General features: G+C 38.0%; 1 protein-coding gene across 2 annotated transcripts; it reads right to left on the reverse strand.

The window, feature by feature from the left end:
• Window positions 1–1552: 1552 nt before the first annotated feature.
• LOC144970431 (ankyrin repeat domain-containing protein 49-like) lies at window positions 1553–13703 on the reverse strand. 2 transcript variants are annotated; one of them, XR_013644951.1, is made up of 4 exons: window positions 13430–13703; window positions 9897–10057; window positions 7352–8701; window positions 1553–6232 (listed from the first exon to the last, which is right to left on the reverse strand). XR_013644951.1 is itself a non-coding variant. In XM_078910061.1 (3 exons), exons 1-3 carry the CDS (start codon window positions 13518–13520, stop codon window positions 8357–8359), a joined length of 597 nt encoding a protein of 198 aa, XP_078766187.1. In that variant the 5' UTR covers window positions 13521–13651; the 3' UTR covers window positions 5178–8356. The 2 variants fall into 2 exon arrangements, 1 of the variants encoding a protein (XP_078766187.1); XM_078910061.1 differs by having other exon boundaries at window positions 5178–8701; window positions 13430–13651.
• Between the last annotated feature and the right edge of the window lie 629 nt (window positions 13704–14332).

Genomic DNA, 14332 nt, shown 5'->3' on the forward strand with positions numbered 1-14332 from the left:
TGAATGCCAACGAAACAACATATCATTCGTATGTTTGCCGCCTAATTCGACACATTTATGTCAGCCTCTGGATGTTGCGTATTTTGCCCCAATGAAGAGACAGTGGCGAAAGATTCTCACATAATACAAACTATCAAATAGAAAAGGTGCTGGATCTGTGCCTAAAGATTTTTTCCAAAACTTCTGAAAAAACTAATGCATGAGCTTCTGAATCAGGACACCAATTTAATGTCACGATTTCGAAAATGTGGACTTTTTCCATAAGACCGGCAAGAAATTCTGAGGAGACTTCCAAAAGATCCTTCTGCAGAGAAGGCAGCTGATTCATCTGTTTCAGAAGCTTTTTTTGATCGCCTGCATGAGTTACGGTTTGGAAGCAATTCAGCGCCTGGACAAAATAAGCGTCGAAAGAAGATGGCTGTGATTCCTGGACGCAGCATTGGTGTTGACGACATGAACAATCCTCAGCCAGGAACATCAACAGCTTCGGAGAACAATCCTCAACCAGGACCATCAACAGCTTCAGAGAACTTTGAGCTGGAGAAAGAACTGTTCGAAGAAACTGACGAAGTCGAAGTCTTGCCAGAGGACTCTGATACTGACAATGAGGCAGATGATACCGACGAGGCACAGTGTCATGTGAAATATCACGCAATATTTTTGAAGAATTCAATTAGGTGGTTCCTGTTATCGTTCTGAAAAGTTTTAATGATATAAAAGCTGGTTAACTAATTGATCATAGCCTTCATTGTTCTTTTGGTACCCTTTTTGGTATGCCTTATTCACCCCAGGATGAGGTTTACTTGATTTAAAATGAGATTAACTAGCTGTGCCTTAGTCATCCCAATAGGGGTGACTAAGGCACCCGCCATTGATGGACGATAACTCGCTTAAATTTTTTAAAAAAAGAGAATTTTTTTTTCTAAGCCAACATCTTGCTCTTCCCCCCAAATCAAACCAAGAAGGTTTCACTTAGGTCTCATTTTGAAAATTTTTTTTTTTTTTTTTTTTGTTTGTTGCTTTAGGTCTCTTCCAACACAATTGAGGTTATATGAGAGACCGCTGAAACAAAAAAACAAGCAATCTAACAAAAATAGTACAAATGTAAATCAAAATCATAACCTAAAGATATCATAAGCTAAATTATAAATAACCAAGAACAAACAGGCAGAAGATTTACAGAAAAAAATATCCCCTGTCAAAAATACAATCACAAACCAAAGAAGCAGGATAGGCTAGTAAAGAGAAGAAGAAACGACATCACTATCGGATCGTACACCCATGCGAACATCATAGGTATATGATTCAAGGGTGATGCTCCCATCCAACCACCCGCCATTTTGAAAATTGTATCAACCCCAGAAGTTAAAAATGGTGCCTTAGTCACCCCAGTTGACGGTATAGACTTAAATCTAAATTAATAAACCAAAAAGATTTGGAAAAGAAAAACAATGATCTAATGGATCAGATCCATGATCTATTAGCTTCAAGAGATGCTGACAATGCAGATGACAATTTCTTTTTGTGTAAAAAAGATCAAAGACAATATTCCTTAAAGTTCAGAAAAGTTTTTTTTTTACTACACAATATTCCAATAGAAGCTGTAGGACCTGTTCTCACACACACAGTTTCCAGACATTAACAAACACAACTCTAACATCCACACCTTCCGCAAATACCTGCTCACATATGATGAGAGAACTCAGCGTTCTGTCTGACATACAGTCAGTGGAAGTAATTTTAAATTCTTCATGTTATTGCTGTCTGTCCTAGGATGCCACAACACTATGTGGGAGTCATCCCAATGAACTTCACATCAATACTCCTGAATGTTCAGTCACATTAAATGTGCGGTACCTGCCTTGTGGGAAAGCTGCAGATTATGCAGATCACATCATCAACACTTTTGATGAAGTCAGCAGTATGTACCCTGAATACTCTGGCTTACAGAAGGAGACAGTGCTCCAGCGTGTGCATGCGAAGATATTGTCAACATTAACAGACAGAGTGGCTTCAAACCATGCTACAGTAGTCCTCTAAGATAAGCACCTTGGCCGCAGTCTCCTTGAGTTGAACTGCCAGATCCATCCCCTCGATGGCCTGGCAAATGCTGCCTGAACAACGCTTAAGTCACGGGAGAGTGAGATGCAGCTGTCTACAAAAGCATTTGGCTCTGACTGCCAAGTTCCAATTGTTCTACACCACGTCTCAAAGTAACGGTATGCATTTATTATTTTTATTTAATTTTTAAGTGTCTCTGTTATTAACAGTCTTGTGTAAGGTCATTTTAATCATGATTACACTCAAAATTTGGCATGGAGTAGAAAGTTATGTTTCTCTGAAATGGCAGTAGCACCTAACAGGCTGCGTGTCTTGTTCTTTAATGTGCGTCATTCATTTACTTTGTCATATGATTTTTACTGCACCTGGGATTATCAGTTATTTGCTTTTGTATGAGAGAACCTATCTTTACCAGTATGAAGTACTTTGTTACAGTGCACTACAAACGAACAGTTAAGGAAATAATTTTTTAAAAAAATGCTTTTTGGTACCTGGTCTAGGAGGGAGAGTTGTTAGTGGCATTTTTGAGGGTGATTAGTGTGACATTTTTCCTCAAATAAAAACTGACAGGTAATTATATTGAATACTCTATTTAATAAATTTTTACATCAATTTATAATATTGCTTCACAAGTACAAGGAAAAGGGATATCCATCTGGATTCAAGGCCCATTTAAGGGAGAGAAATCTTCCATCTGGATTCAAGGCCCATTTAAGGGAGAGAAATCTTCCATGTGGCCTCTTTGTAAGATATGTAGGGAATCGCTTACATGTCATATTTCATTTGGCAGGTACCGTATTCCATTATAGGGATGTCCTTCTACAGTATGAGGAGCGAGTCTGCAACAATAAAATTATGGCAGGTGTACTGAAGCATGATCTACAGCAACCATTCCTCTGCCTTGAGCTCTAGGCTCTTGGCTTACTTGGAAAAGTTGTCACTGGGCCCTGGATGGCATTGTTCTACACATCAGTGGATGAAAGGAGTCATTTAGAGCTGGTTAGTTCTCTCTCTCTCTCTCTCTCCCCCTTTCTCATATTAAATTTTCTCTTGCCTTTAGACTTGGAAGTAAATTTAGGGTGTATGTCTTTAAAATTTGTGTGTGATTTGTCCTCCATTAGGTCTGTGTTTCATTCATTGATTTAGTTTACCATATTGTCCATTTCGTAATATGGAGTCAAAACAATAAAATCAGATTCATATGAGACTCTACTAGAAATTGTAGTTTTAAAAAATGTAAAAGTGAATCATCGATATGGATTATAAAAATTTCCTATTTTATACTAGCTACCGTTTTTCTTGTACATATACAGTATCAGGACACTGAACAGTGCTGATATATCGACGTCTAATCATCAATTTGGACTGCTTTGGATTGCACTTTTTTATTTATGTTATGTATTTCTGATTCTTAAACAGTGACATTTGCTTAGCATACAACTTTTTTTGGTTACATATCAATATTTCATTTATATTTGTCTTGCCAGTTCAGTGTTAGTTAATTGGTTTAATCTCCACTTTTCTCTCCAGATACTTTGATGCTAACGTTACATTTTGGAATAAAGTATTTTTCATGTTTTTATACACCTTTTCTATTTGCAGTCCTAGTATCTCAGTTGTGCTGTAGAGAACCTCCAGGTTTTGGAGCACCATGCAGATAATTTGATCACTACAAGTAAAGATATTTTTGGTCGCTCCTTGGTCATAGATGAAACTTTGACTCTTCAGCTTTGTGATAATCTCCCTGGCCTATCTTCTATCTTAACTAGACTCATCAACAGCTTCCTTGCTGTTCTTAACCGACAGCTGGCTGTCACCTCACTGGTGACCTTTCAAACCCTGCTACAAGCACAGTCTATGCTGCCTCTGCTGCTCCAGTCCACAATATTTGGGCAGAGCGAACTCTTGGGCTGTTTCACGCGCAGCAGCGAAGAGCCCCTAACGCTACAGAGAAATTTGTAGATGCGAAGTGCAAGGCAACAGTCAATCGCACAATGCTTTGGCTAGGGAAGAAGTCAAGACACTAACCAGAGTCGTTTGGTTAGTTTTGCAGTCTCTGCTGCTATGAAAAACAGAAAGGCTGAGGCCACCAGGCGTTTGGCTTTACACTATGAGATTAATCGACGCATAAAATTAAAGTTACAATGCAAAGACATCTCTCCGCAGAAAAGTTGCAAAGGTATTGAAAAACGATATATTGGAGGGTGCTTTGGAGGAGAGTGTTGTCATCAATCGGGCTGAGCTCCCCATCACCTGTGAGCCTGGTTCAATCAATTATCGAAGATTCTTCAAAGCTCCTTCATAAACATACTAGCCATGTGTGGAACGTTAATGGTGATGATATTGTGTTCAATGGCATGATTCAAAAGGTGAACACAAAAGCCATAACTGTATCGTACTGGACTCAGGAGGATGGACAGGATGGTTCCGTCAACTACAAAATTAAAATGGAAGACATTAACAGACGTTGTATTTGGGGATTTATTATTTTAGGTTTTGGCAGCAACACCCATAGAATTCTCTAAATTTATCACTTTAAATGGGCCCCATGTATTGAAACCAAAAAAATTGGTAGAGCAATGATATTCATGACTTAAAAATTGTCAAAAAGTGACGGTTTGATGGTATGTAAAAGCCTTTTGAACAGAAGAAAAAATCCATTGAAATATAATTTCAGGAAATGCAGGTGTGATGGAATTATTGTGGAAATTAAAATATTTTATGACTGACAGGGCAGCAAATGAAAGAAGAGCAGACAGTTGTTGAAAGAATGGAGAGATCATTGTCTCAAAGACTGTGCTGAGGCCAGCAGAAGGAAAATCCACCACCTCTACTGCTCGGCAAATGTGCTTCTTGGATTTCACACATTTAAAAAAATAATTCGATAGGTGGAGGAATATGAGAATTGAAAAGCACCACCCTGTCACCCAGATGCTGAAAGATGTAGCTGATGTGTTTAAGACCTGTAGGAGATCATCAAGGGTTGAGAAACATATGGGAAGCATATCGTTTAGAGAAAAGTATATCTCGGATTAAAACTTACAAGGATAATAGATTTAACGGACTGTTTGAAGTAGTTTCAGCACTACAATATCATCATCAGGATATTTTTCATATTTTAATTTTGTTCAAGGAATATTAATATTAAACAGCAACGCCTTTTCACTGCCCATTGAAAACTCAAAATTACGTCATCTTCTGGAATGCCTTGACCTTTTTTTTTCTTTCACAGAATCACTGGACCTTATTGGACCACTGTCATCTCTACTAAAACAAACTATTTAGACTTTGCAACCATTGTCCGAGAACTCCAATCAACCCTTCAGAAATGTCAAGATCCTTTTTTTTAAAATCCAGATGCATTTTCATTATTTAAATGTGCAGCTTGAGCAACCAGCAAAAAGCTTTTATTCAACTCTACAAGATGGAATTAGAAAAAAATCAGGAATGCGGAAAATAAACATTGCCATCTGTGATGGAATTCTCATCACAATTGAAACCCAACTTGCTGACTTTATAGATGGTGGTGATTATCGAGAGGATGACTCTTTAAAGTAAATAGCTTCCACTGATCCTCTGACCAACTTGATATGTGAAAGAAAGTTTGGCCACCTAGATTCTAGTCAGAAAAGAAAACCTCACAGCTCTCTGCATCATGATTCCTCAATTCTCCTCTAGCAAACTTGCACAAAGTTGAGGAATTAGTATGACAGCCTCCCTGCAGAAAAAGAGTTTGGAACAACAATCCAAAGCAGCATCAATAAATGCAAATGCAATTGACATTGATGTATCTTCTGCATCGTAACTTCAAGACAAGATTAAGAGGAGCACTTAACTGCTGGGTATGTTTGTCGAAGGATGGTCAGACAGGCATGTTGCACAAAATGTGCACCTTGGCATCTGAAATACCAGACATTGATGGGAATGAGAATAACGCCATGACAGATCAACTCTGATGGACAAGATGGCCGGAAAATCTTATACAGTGTTGGCGGAGGAGGAGAAAAAAATTAGTAACATGGATGGCGACCTTTGCCAGGGCAGGTGAAGGGAATGACAGGGAGCAGCTGATACGATGGTTGTGTATGATGACAGAACGATGTTGAGATGGATATGGATGAGTTGTGTGGTGTGAATGACGTAGATGAAAGTTTTTGTGATTATTGTGGAAGTGATAGGAAGTAAATAAAGATCTGTATATGTGTTTCATCGACTATTCAAAAGCCTTTGATAAAGTACAACACGAAAAACTATTCAAAATTCTATCATCCTTGGACATTGATGGTAAAGATTTAAGAATATTACGGAATTTGTACTGGGAACAAGAAGCAGCAATGCGTGTTGACAATGAACTAAGCAGTTTTACACCTATTAGAAGAGGAGTTAGGCAGGGGTGTGTTTTGTCTCCAGATTTATTCAACCTCTATAGTGAAATGATATTAAGAGATATCGAACATAAGAAGGGGGTGTGTATTGGAGGAAAGAATGTAACAAATCTGAGGTATGCAGATGATACGGTTCTAATGGCAGAATCTGAACATGAACTACAAGAATTACTGGATGTTGTAGTCAGGAGTAGTGAAAATATGGGACTGGAACTGAATATATCTAAAACAGAATGTATGACGGTATCTAAAATAATAACCCACCAGCCTGTGTAATAACAAGCAGAGGACAAACAATACAACAAGTTGAATGTTTCAAATATTTAGGCTTCAATGTAACATCCAATGGAAAATCAGATTGTGAAATAAAGAAAAGAATAGGTATGGCGAAGAATGCATTCAACCAGCTGCATACAATTATGAAAAACAGGAATATTAGCATGAAAACAAAAATCAAAGTCCTGGATTGCTATGTACTGTCTGTGCTGCTATATGGTTGTGAGAGCTGGACCATAAACAAGACCATGGTTAAAAGACTGGAGGCAGTGGAAATGTGGTTTTACAGAAGAATGATGAGGGTGTCATGGATGGAAAGGAAAAGAAATGAAGAAATTTTAGAAATGGCAAACAGAAAAAGATCACTGATAACAAAAATCATCAAACGCCAAATGGAATTTTTAGGACACATTATCCGCCACCCTGGTTTGGAAATACTCGCCTTGACTGGAAAGATGAATGGAAAAAGAATAAGAGGAAGACAAAGAATAACGTATTTGAAAGGGATAAGAACTTGGACAGATGAAGCTGAGAAAGGTGGCGCTGCTTTAATAGAATTGGCAAGAGATAGATCAGCTTGGCGGAAGATGACCTCCGACGTCTGCTTCAGATATGGAACTACATGAGATGAGATAGGGACCTGGATGGATGGATTGGGTGCAAGTGTGGGAGGTGGTACCACAGAGGATGTACTGGTAGAGAGAGAGAGAAGATACTGGGGATGAGTGAGGAGATCAGTGTTTTCACGTTTGTGTGTAAATTATGCAAGTGATATAGTACTCTATTGCGTTATGATTATGTACCCTATCAATTGTTTTAAATAAATTATTTTTGACTTTGTTGAAAATGAACAAAAACAGGTTTACTTATCTATCTTGATGTCTAGATCTAGTCCAGCTACTTATGAAAATATATGGCAGTCGTCTTGGAGGAAGGAAACATTCTGCCAATTTATGGAAAGCATTCAAAGTCCTTGGAATGCTGGAATCAAACCCTAAATTGACAAATGACTATGACCTGGCAGATATTTTACCAACTGAGGCTATGGATCTGCTTTAACTGTTTATGAACTGAAAACTATTTAAAAAATAAAAGGAAACGTTTTTCAATATCTGTGAAGGGTGGTCGGTTGGACCTTAAAGTTCCATAAGTGGCCGGTAGTACCAAAATGTCACCAATAACATTTTGCGTGGAGAATATGGATAAGACTGCTCAGGGTGCAAAATCGGCCGGTTCACCTGAAACAGGCCACTTGAGCTTTACATTTTACAACATCACTTTACAGCATTGGTCTTATTTCTGGCCAGCAGTCTTCCATTCTCTGAGACGACCACGGGTTAAGGCTTGTGTGGCCGGTCAGCCTGAATCTACTCTAGCCAAAGCTATCCCAGTTTCTGGTATTAACCAGTAAAATGTTTTCCATTATATTTAACAGACCCAACTACTGGGTGAACAAAAATTCTCGACTGTACCGAAGTTGTATACAAGACCTTTTGCTTCTATAGTAAGTGCTCAAGAAACAAGAAGACCTAGGTCAAAATAAGCTTATGATTTCTTTGTATAAGAAAATAAAAGAAGTTCATTTTTCCCCTACTAGATGGTAAATAGCCCGAAATACATTATTCAAATCACAGTCAAGCTTTATGTAAAAAATTGACACTTTTGTCCATCATCTCAAACAACTGATGGTGGCAACTGGTACGTTGACAAATCTGTCTGGCAGTCTCACCTCCTTTGGAAACGATACCTATGTCAATGAATGGATCATGAAGGAGGAGCTCTAGCATTTGACCATTGTCTCTTTCAGAAGCAGCCATGTGGAGTGGAGTGAGGCCCCCGTTTGTTTGAGCATTCACATCGGCTCCGCTTTGAATGAGTATCTGAGCGGTGTCTACCGAGTTCCAACGTGCTGCACTATGAAGAGGCTGCCATCCATCTACAGTTCTGGCGTTGACGCTGGCACAATGAGAAAGCAGGCACTGAAAAGAAATGAAAATAAATTTAAAAAAAAAAAAAAATCTAAGTCCATATTTGGAGACAACACTGTTACTGTTACCAGCAGGCCTGCACCTGCCCCCTGAAAAAGTTGCCTGAAAATCTGCGAGACGTTTGGGTCCGGGTCCAGAGCGGAGCCCTGGTAGGGGGTCAGGGGACAATGTCCCCCTGAAGCCTAAGCTTTTTCAATATAACATGAGCAAAGAACCCCATTTCCCTGAATATTTTCTTAGAATTTTAGCAATTCAATAAGCTGTGAAACAAAATGAAATATTTTTTTTCAAAGTGAAATTGCCGGCATATTTACAGGCCTGTACCAAGAAAGTACTCATTTTACACCCAAGTGCAATAAAAGTATGTTGGTAAAGAGCTTTTCCCTTGCCTGACCTAGAGCTGAAATATGAGAGTAAACCACAAGACCATAAAGCCACACATCTTACTCTAGCAGTAAATGTGATGAAAAATAAGCTTAAATATTGGTCAGTACTGTTGACATATATATAGGATGGAAACTCAACAGAGACTGATTTTTCATGGCCTCATTACGTGATTTAAGTTGTGCTACCATAAATCTTTTTATCTGAAGAATAAACAAACTGCCAATCAATTATTCATTTTCAGTAATATTGAGTAATTTTATAACCAAACATATATATATGATGAAAGTCATCTGCAGATTCTAACTAAATATAACTCAGGGTTCTGTAAGGCCCTTTTCTCCACACTCTGTACACACAACCACTATAAAATTTTTAAAAATATTCGTCGATATGCTGTCAACTATCACGTGTATGCTGACGATACAAATCAGAAATAAATCATTCAGTACTGTCTATGCAAAGTTGCACTGCGGATGTCTACTCACTGCTAATAAATTAAAACTTAATGAAAACATAACCACTACCCAAAAAAAACAAACTTATTAATAACATTTGTCACCCAATGATCTTATTCTCAATAAAAATGAGAAGTACATGGGTCAGTAATAGCCATTTATAAAAAAAAAATATAATTTCACCAATCTTCCTATAAAATTTTCGTTTAAAAAATCCAAAGCTAGATATTTAAAATTATGAATTAAGCCAGATTCTAGACCTCAAAACATGTCTTGGACCAATCTATTGGTTAAGTAGCAGGCCTGTATTTTATCTACTTGCAATGGCAACTAGTCATATTTACCTTTGCTATATCTGGATGGTTGTTGTAGGAGCATCTATGTAGAGGAGTGTAACCATCACTATCACTCACCAGCACCAAATCTGGACCGTCTCTAAGGAGGTCCTTCACAACATCAAGTTTATTGTTTTCAGATGCCCATAAAATGCGCTTTGAAGGGTCATCTGAAAAAAAATGAAAATAAAATAAATAAATAATAATGACAGGAAATTAATGAGAGGTTGTTTCAGCAAATACATGAATTTCAACAATCTGACTTGACTCTCTTTCAATCCAACTATAATAAGCAATTTTGTATGTCCACAATGATATTGTCGCCCTACTTGACAAAAACGATAATGCAATACTACTGCTGCTGGACCTAAGAACCCCATGGATCACAAAATACTACTAGAAGACGGAATGCAGAGGCAATATCAAACAGTACAGGCTGCTGTTATTCAGACCCATCTTTGAAAAATCACAGACCCATCTGAGAAGCATCAGCAGAGACGTGCATCTTTCACTGCACAATCACAGCTCAAAAAAATGCATACATATTCATCATTCACACAGACACTCTCGCAAATAACCCCAAAAAAATCTAGAGAACGGAAACCGTAAGGAGAAATATAGATCAAATTTATTTACCCGAGCATTCGGAGAAATAGTCACTTAGGAACTGAACCGATCCGGGTTACCACATTAGCTCCTCTATCGGATTGACTCTTATATAGCCAAATTTTTAATTTAAAATAATAAAATAAAATATTGATAATAATCTGACATGGCGGTTTTTGGCAAAAAAAAAAAAAACCCAAATTTTGCAAGCTAAAAACAGCAAAATTTGTAAACAATTTGCGGTTAATTGTCCTAAAAACCCATACTTATTTCATGATCGGGAAAGGTATTTGTTTGTTTTTAAGGTTTTCACAGTGCTTGTAACAAATGTAAGGTCATATCAGCGTCAGTAAAAAAGAAGAAAATGGGATAGTAAAAAAGAAACTACTCTTGATTAATTATCTTTCACGTTCTTTTGTTCCACACTTTTTTTTAAATTCGTGTTTTTTTGTTTTTTTGTGCCAGTGGTTATTTGTGTCCCAAAACAGTTAATACTGAGTTTGCGCGACGGGGCCGATTAGAGATAGACGACGATTGGGATTGTTTGGAAGCTTTAACCCTTCTTTGCCCACTAGTCATTATGATATCGGAAATGCTATCGCTGTCTACATCTACGCCAGAATAGAAATAGCTGCGGTTATTCAGAGTCGACTCTGAATAACTGTCTACGGTTATTCAGAGTCGACTCTGAATAACTGTCTACGGTTATTCAGAGTCGACTCTGAACAACTGTCTACGGTTATTCGGAGTCGGGGAGTCCACTCTGAATAACTGTAGACAGTTGACTCTGAATAACTGGCTACAGTTATTCAGAGTCGGGGAGTCGACTCTGAATAACTAGACAGTTATGAGTGATGAATTTCCAGTAACCAACCACAACGGTTTTTCTGTTTTTTCTTCTCTCTCCCACCTCTGTTTCACCCTACGGGAAAAAATCGTTTTACTTTTTGGTATTTTCTTGTCTCTTCTGTCATGGCAGTTTTTTGCATCGGTGATTTGCATTGCGGCCGCAAAATTTGCAATTTTTTGCAAATTGTCGAGATTTTGCACCCCAAAAAAAAAAAGAAAAAACAAAAAAGAAATATTTAAAAAAATATAGTGGGGGCCGTGATGATAATCTTCCGCGGATTTCTGGGATTTTAGGATTTGTTCATAAATGTTCCGTTTTTTTTGTCATGTCAAACATTTTCTGCTCAGTGGTAGTTCAGGGGAAAAAAAAACAATAATATGCCTTCTATCATTTTTGGACACCTCTGCTCAGTTGCATGAATTTTGGTGACACTCCTTTATTTATGACGTTAGTCTAGACACGCTGGCGCCAAATGTCACAGGCAGCACAAGACACATGGTGGCCATGAATGAGAAGATGATTGAAAGGGAAGGGGATGGTGCAAATGGGTGTAAATATGTGTGTACTTTTTTAGCTGTAACATGATAATACATTCATTTGACGATTTTAGAAGGTTTATAAGCGTGTCTTTTTTTTTCTTCCTTTTTAAGTTTTGTTTTGTTTTTGTTTGATTGTTCTGAATTTGTTTATAGAATTCATTACAACTTGTGTCTAAAAATGAGTCGACTCTGAATAACTGTCTACGGTTATTCAGAGTCGACTCTGAATAACTGTCTACGGTTATTCAGAGTCGACTCTGAACAACTGTCTACGGTTATTCGGAGTCGGGGAGTCCACTCTGAATAACTGTAGACAGTTGACTCTGAATAACTGGCTACAGTTATTCAGAGTCGGGGAGTCGACTCTGAATAACTAGACAGTTATGAGTGATGAATTTCCAGTTACCAACCACACGGTTTTTCTGTTTTTTTCTTCTCTCCCACCTCTGTTTCACCCTACGGGAAAAAATCGTTTTACTTTTTGGTATTTTCTTGTCTCTTCTGTCATGGCAGTTTTTTGCATCGGTGATTTGCATTGCGGCCGCAAAATTTGCAATTTTTTGCAAATTGTCGAGATTTTGCACCCCAAAAAAAAAAAAGAAAAAACAAAAAGAAATATTTAAAAAAATATAGTGGGGACCGGTGATGATAATCTTCCGCGGATTTCTGGATTTTAGGATTTGTTCATAAATGTTCCGTTGTTTTTTGTCATGTCAAACATTTTCTGCTCAGTGGTAGTTCAGGGGGAAAAAAAACAATAATATGCCTTCTATCATTTTTGGACACCTCTGCTCAGTTGCATGAATTTTGGTGACACTCCTTTATTTATGACGTTAGTCTAGACACGCTGGCGCCAAATGTCACAGGCAGCACAAGACACATGGTGGCCATGAATGAGAAGATGATTGAAAGGGAAGGGGATGGTGCAAATGGGTGTAAATATGTGTGTACTTTTTTAGCTGTAACATGATAATACATTCATTAAAATTGCCAAAGTCACAAAATAACCGTAGTAAACTGGTATCAAATTGAAACAAACTCATCTCGCAAGAACTCAACTCGATAATTCGATAGGCTACTCGGCTCTAAATATCTGTACACATTGATGGTTATCCAGGGTCGACTCTGAATAACCATCTACAGTTATCCAGAGTCGACTCTGAATAACTGCCTACAGTTATCCAGAGTCGACTCTGAATAACCACTTCGAATAGAAATAGAGGGTGGAGCCTACCATGATATAACATTTTATGGAGCCCTAATTTCATCATATCAGTTCTGTCCACTGACAGCAGGCGGATGGGTATCGCTTTCCAGAACTTATGTCCTTAATGACTTAATGAAATCCTGAGTTTTTGACCAATCAACGGATTGCTCTTTTGATAGCTCGCTTGTCAACATGAGTCAGCTCAGCCCTTGATTTATGTACAGGCATCACAGGCGGTATATGTGTAACTTCAAAGACCACGGTTGACCGAAAGCGATGAATGGAAGCCCTACTGTGGCGTGGAGAACGAGGATGAGAATAGAGGCAACCCCATACTTACTGGCAATCTCTTCTTCAGTGAATTCCTCGACATCATCGTCATCCTCCTCCCAATTACTTGTCCATGGAAAGAGGCCTTCAATGTTTGCCATGTAGAATTACGAGGATTTCACATCAATTTATCATGCATAGTAGTATTGGTATTAGTCACCAGCAACTTAAATTTTAATTTCGAATCTTGAGATTTTTCAGTGAAGGGGAAAACTGAAAACTGAGAACGAAAGTAATGATAGATGGGCAGTAATGCCAGGTGCCTTTGCAAAAATCCCGCCAACTTTATGCCAAAAAATCCACCAAATTCCGCCAACTTTATCCTACTTCACCAAAATCCGCCATTTGATTTAAAACACTTATAATCAACAATAGTGTATTGTCTCAGAATAAAAGTTAACGCTACGCACCTTTTTACAACTGTTCCCTTTTTAAAGGCATGAAGATTCGGAGTTTCGATTTTGTTTGAGCGGATATTATTTTCACCTTCGGTTAATCTGAATTAAGTTGTGTAATATAGAACTAGGCCAACAGTACTCACAATAGGTACTCCTAAAATTCACTTTAGGAGGGAAAAAGAAGAAATAATTAGACTTGATTGTTATACTTTTACTTACCTAAAGATTATATACAAATCATTTTAAAAATCCGCCATCCGCCAGATTATTTTTTTCGCCGCCACCCGATGATAAAAATCCGCTAACCTGGCAACACTAATGATGGGCAATAATAAACGCGTATCGATTTCGATGTGTCTGGCTCGACTACTAGATTAAGCTTTTTCGGGTATTTACTTGCTTCTGTGTCATCTCATAAGACGTTAACTGGAAATGGCTAACGTTTTCATCATACTCAACCTCAGCTTGCCACATGGAAATACATCACCATTTAACGGGAGGTGGCGTGGCTGAAC

Source organism: Berghia stephanieae, chromosome 4, assembly GCF_034508935.2.
Source record: "Berghia stephanieae isolate SIO BIC M18660-M18661 chromosome 4, UCSD_Bste_1.3, whole genome shotgun sequence".
Taxonomy (NCBI): domain Eukaryota; kingdom Metazoa; phylum Mollusca; class Gastropoda; order Nudibranchia; family Aeolidiidae; genus Berghia; species Berghia stephanieae.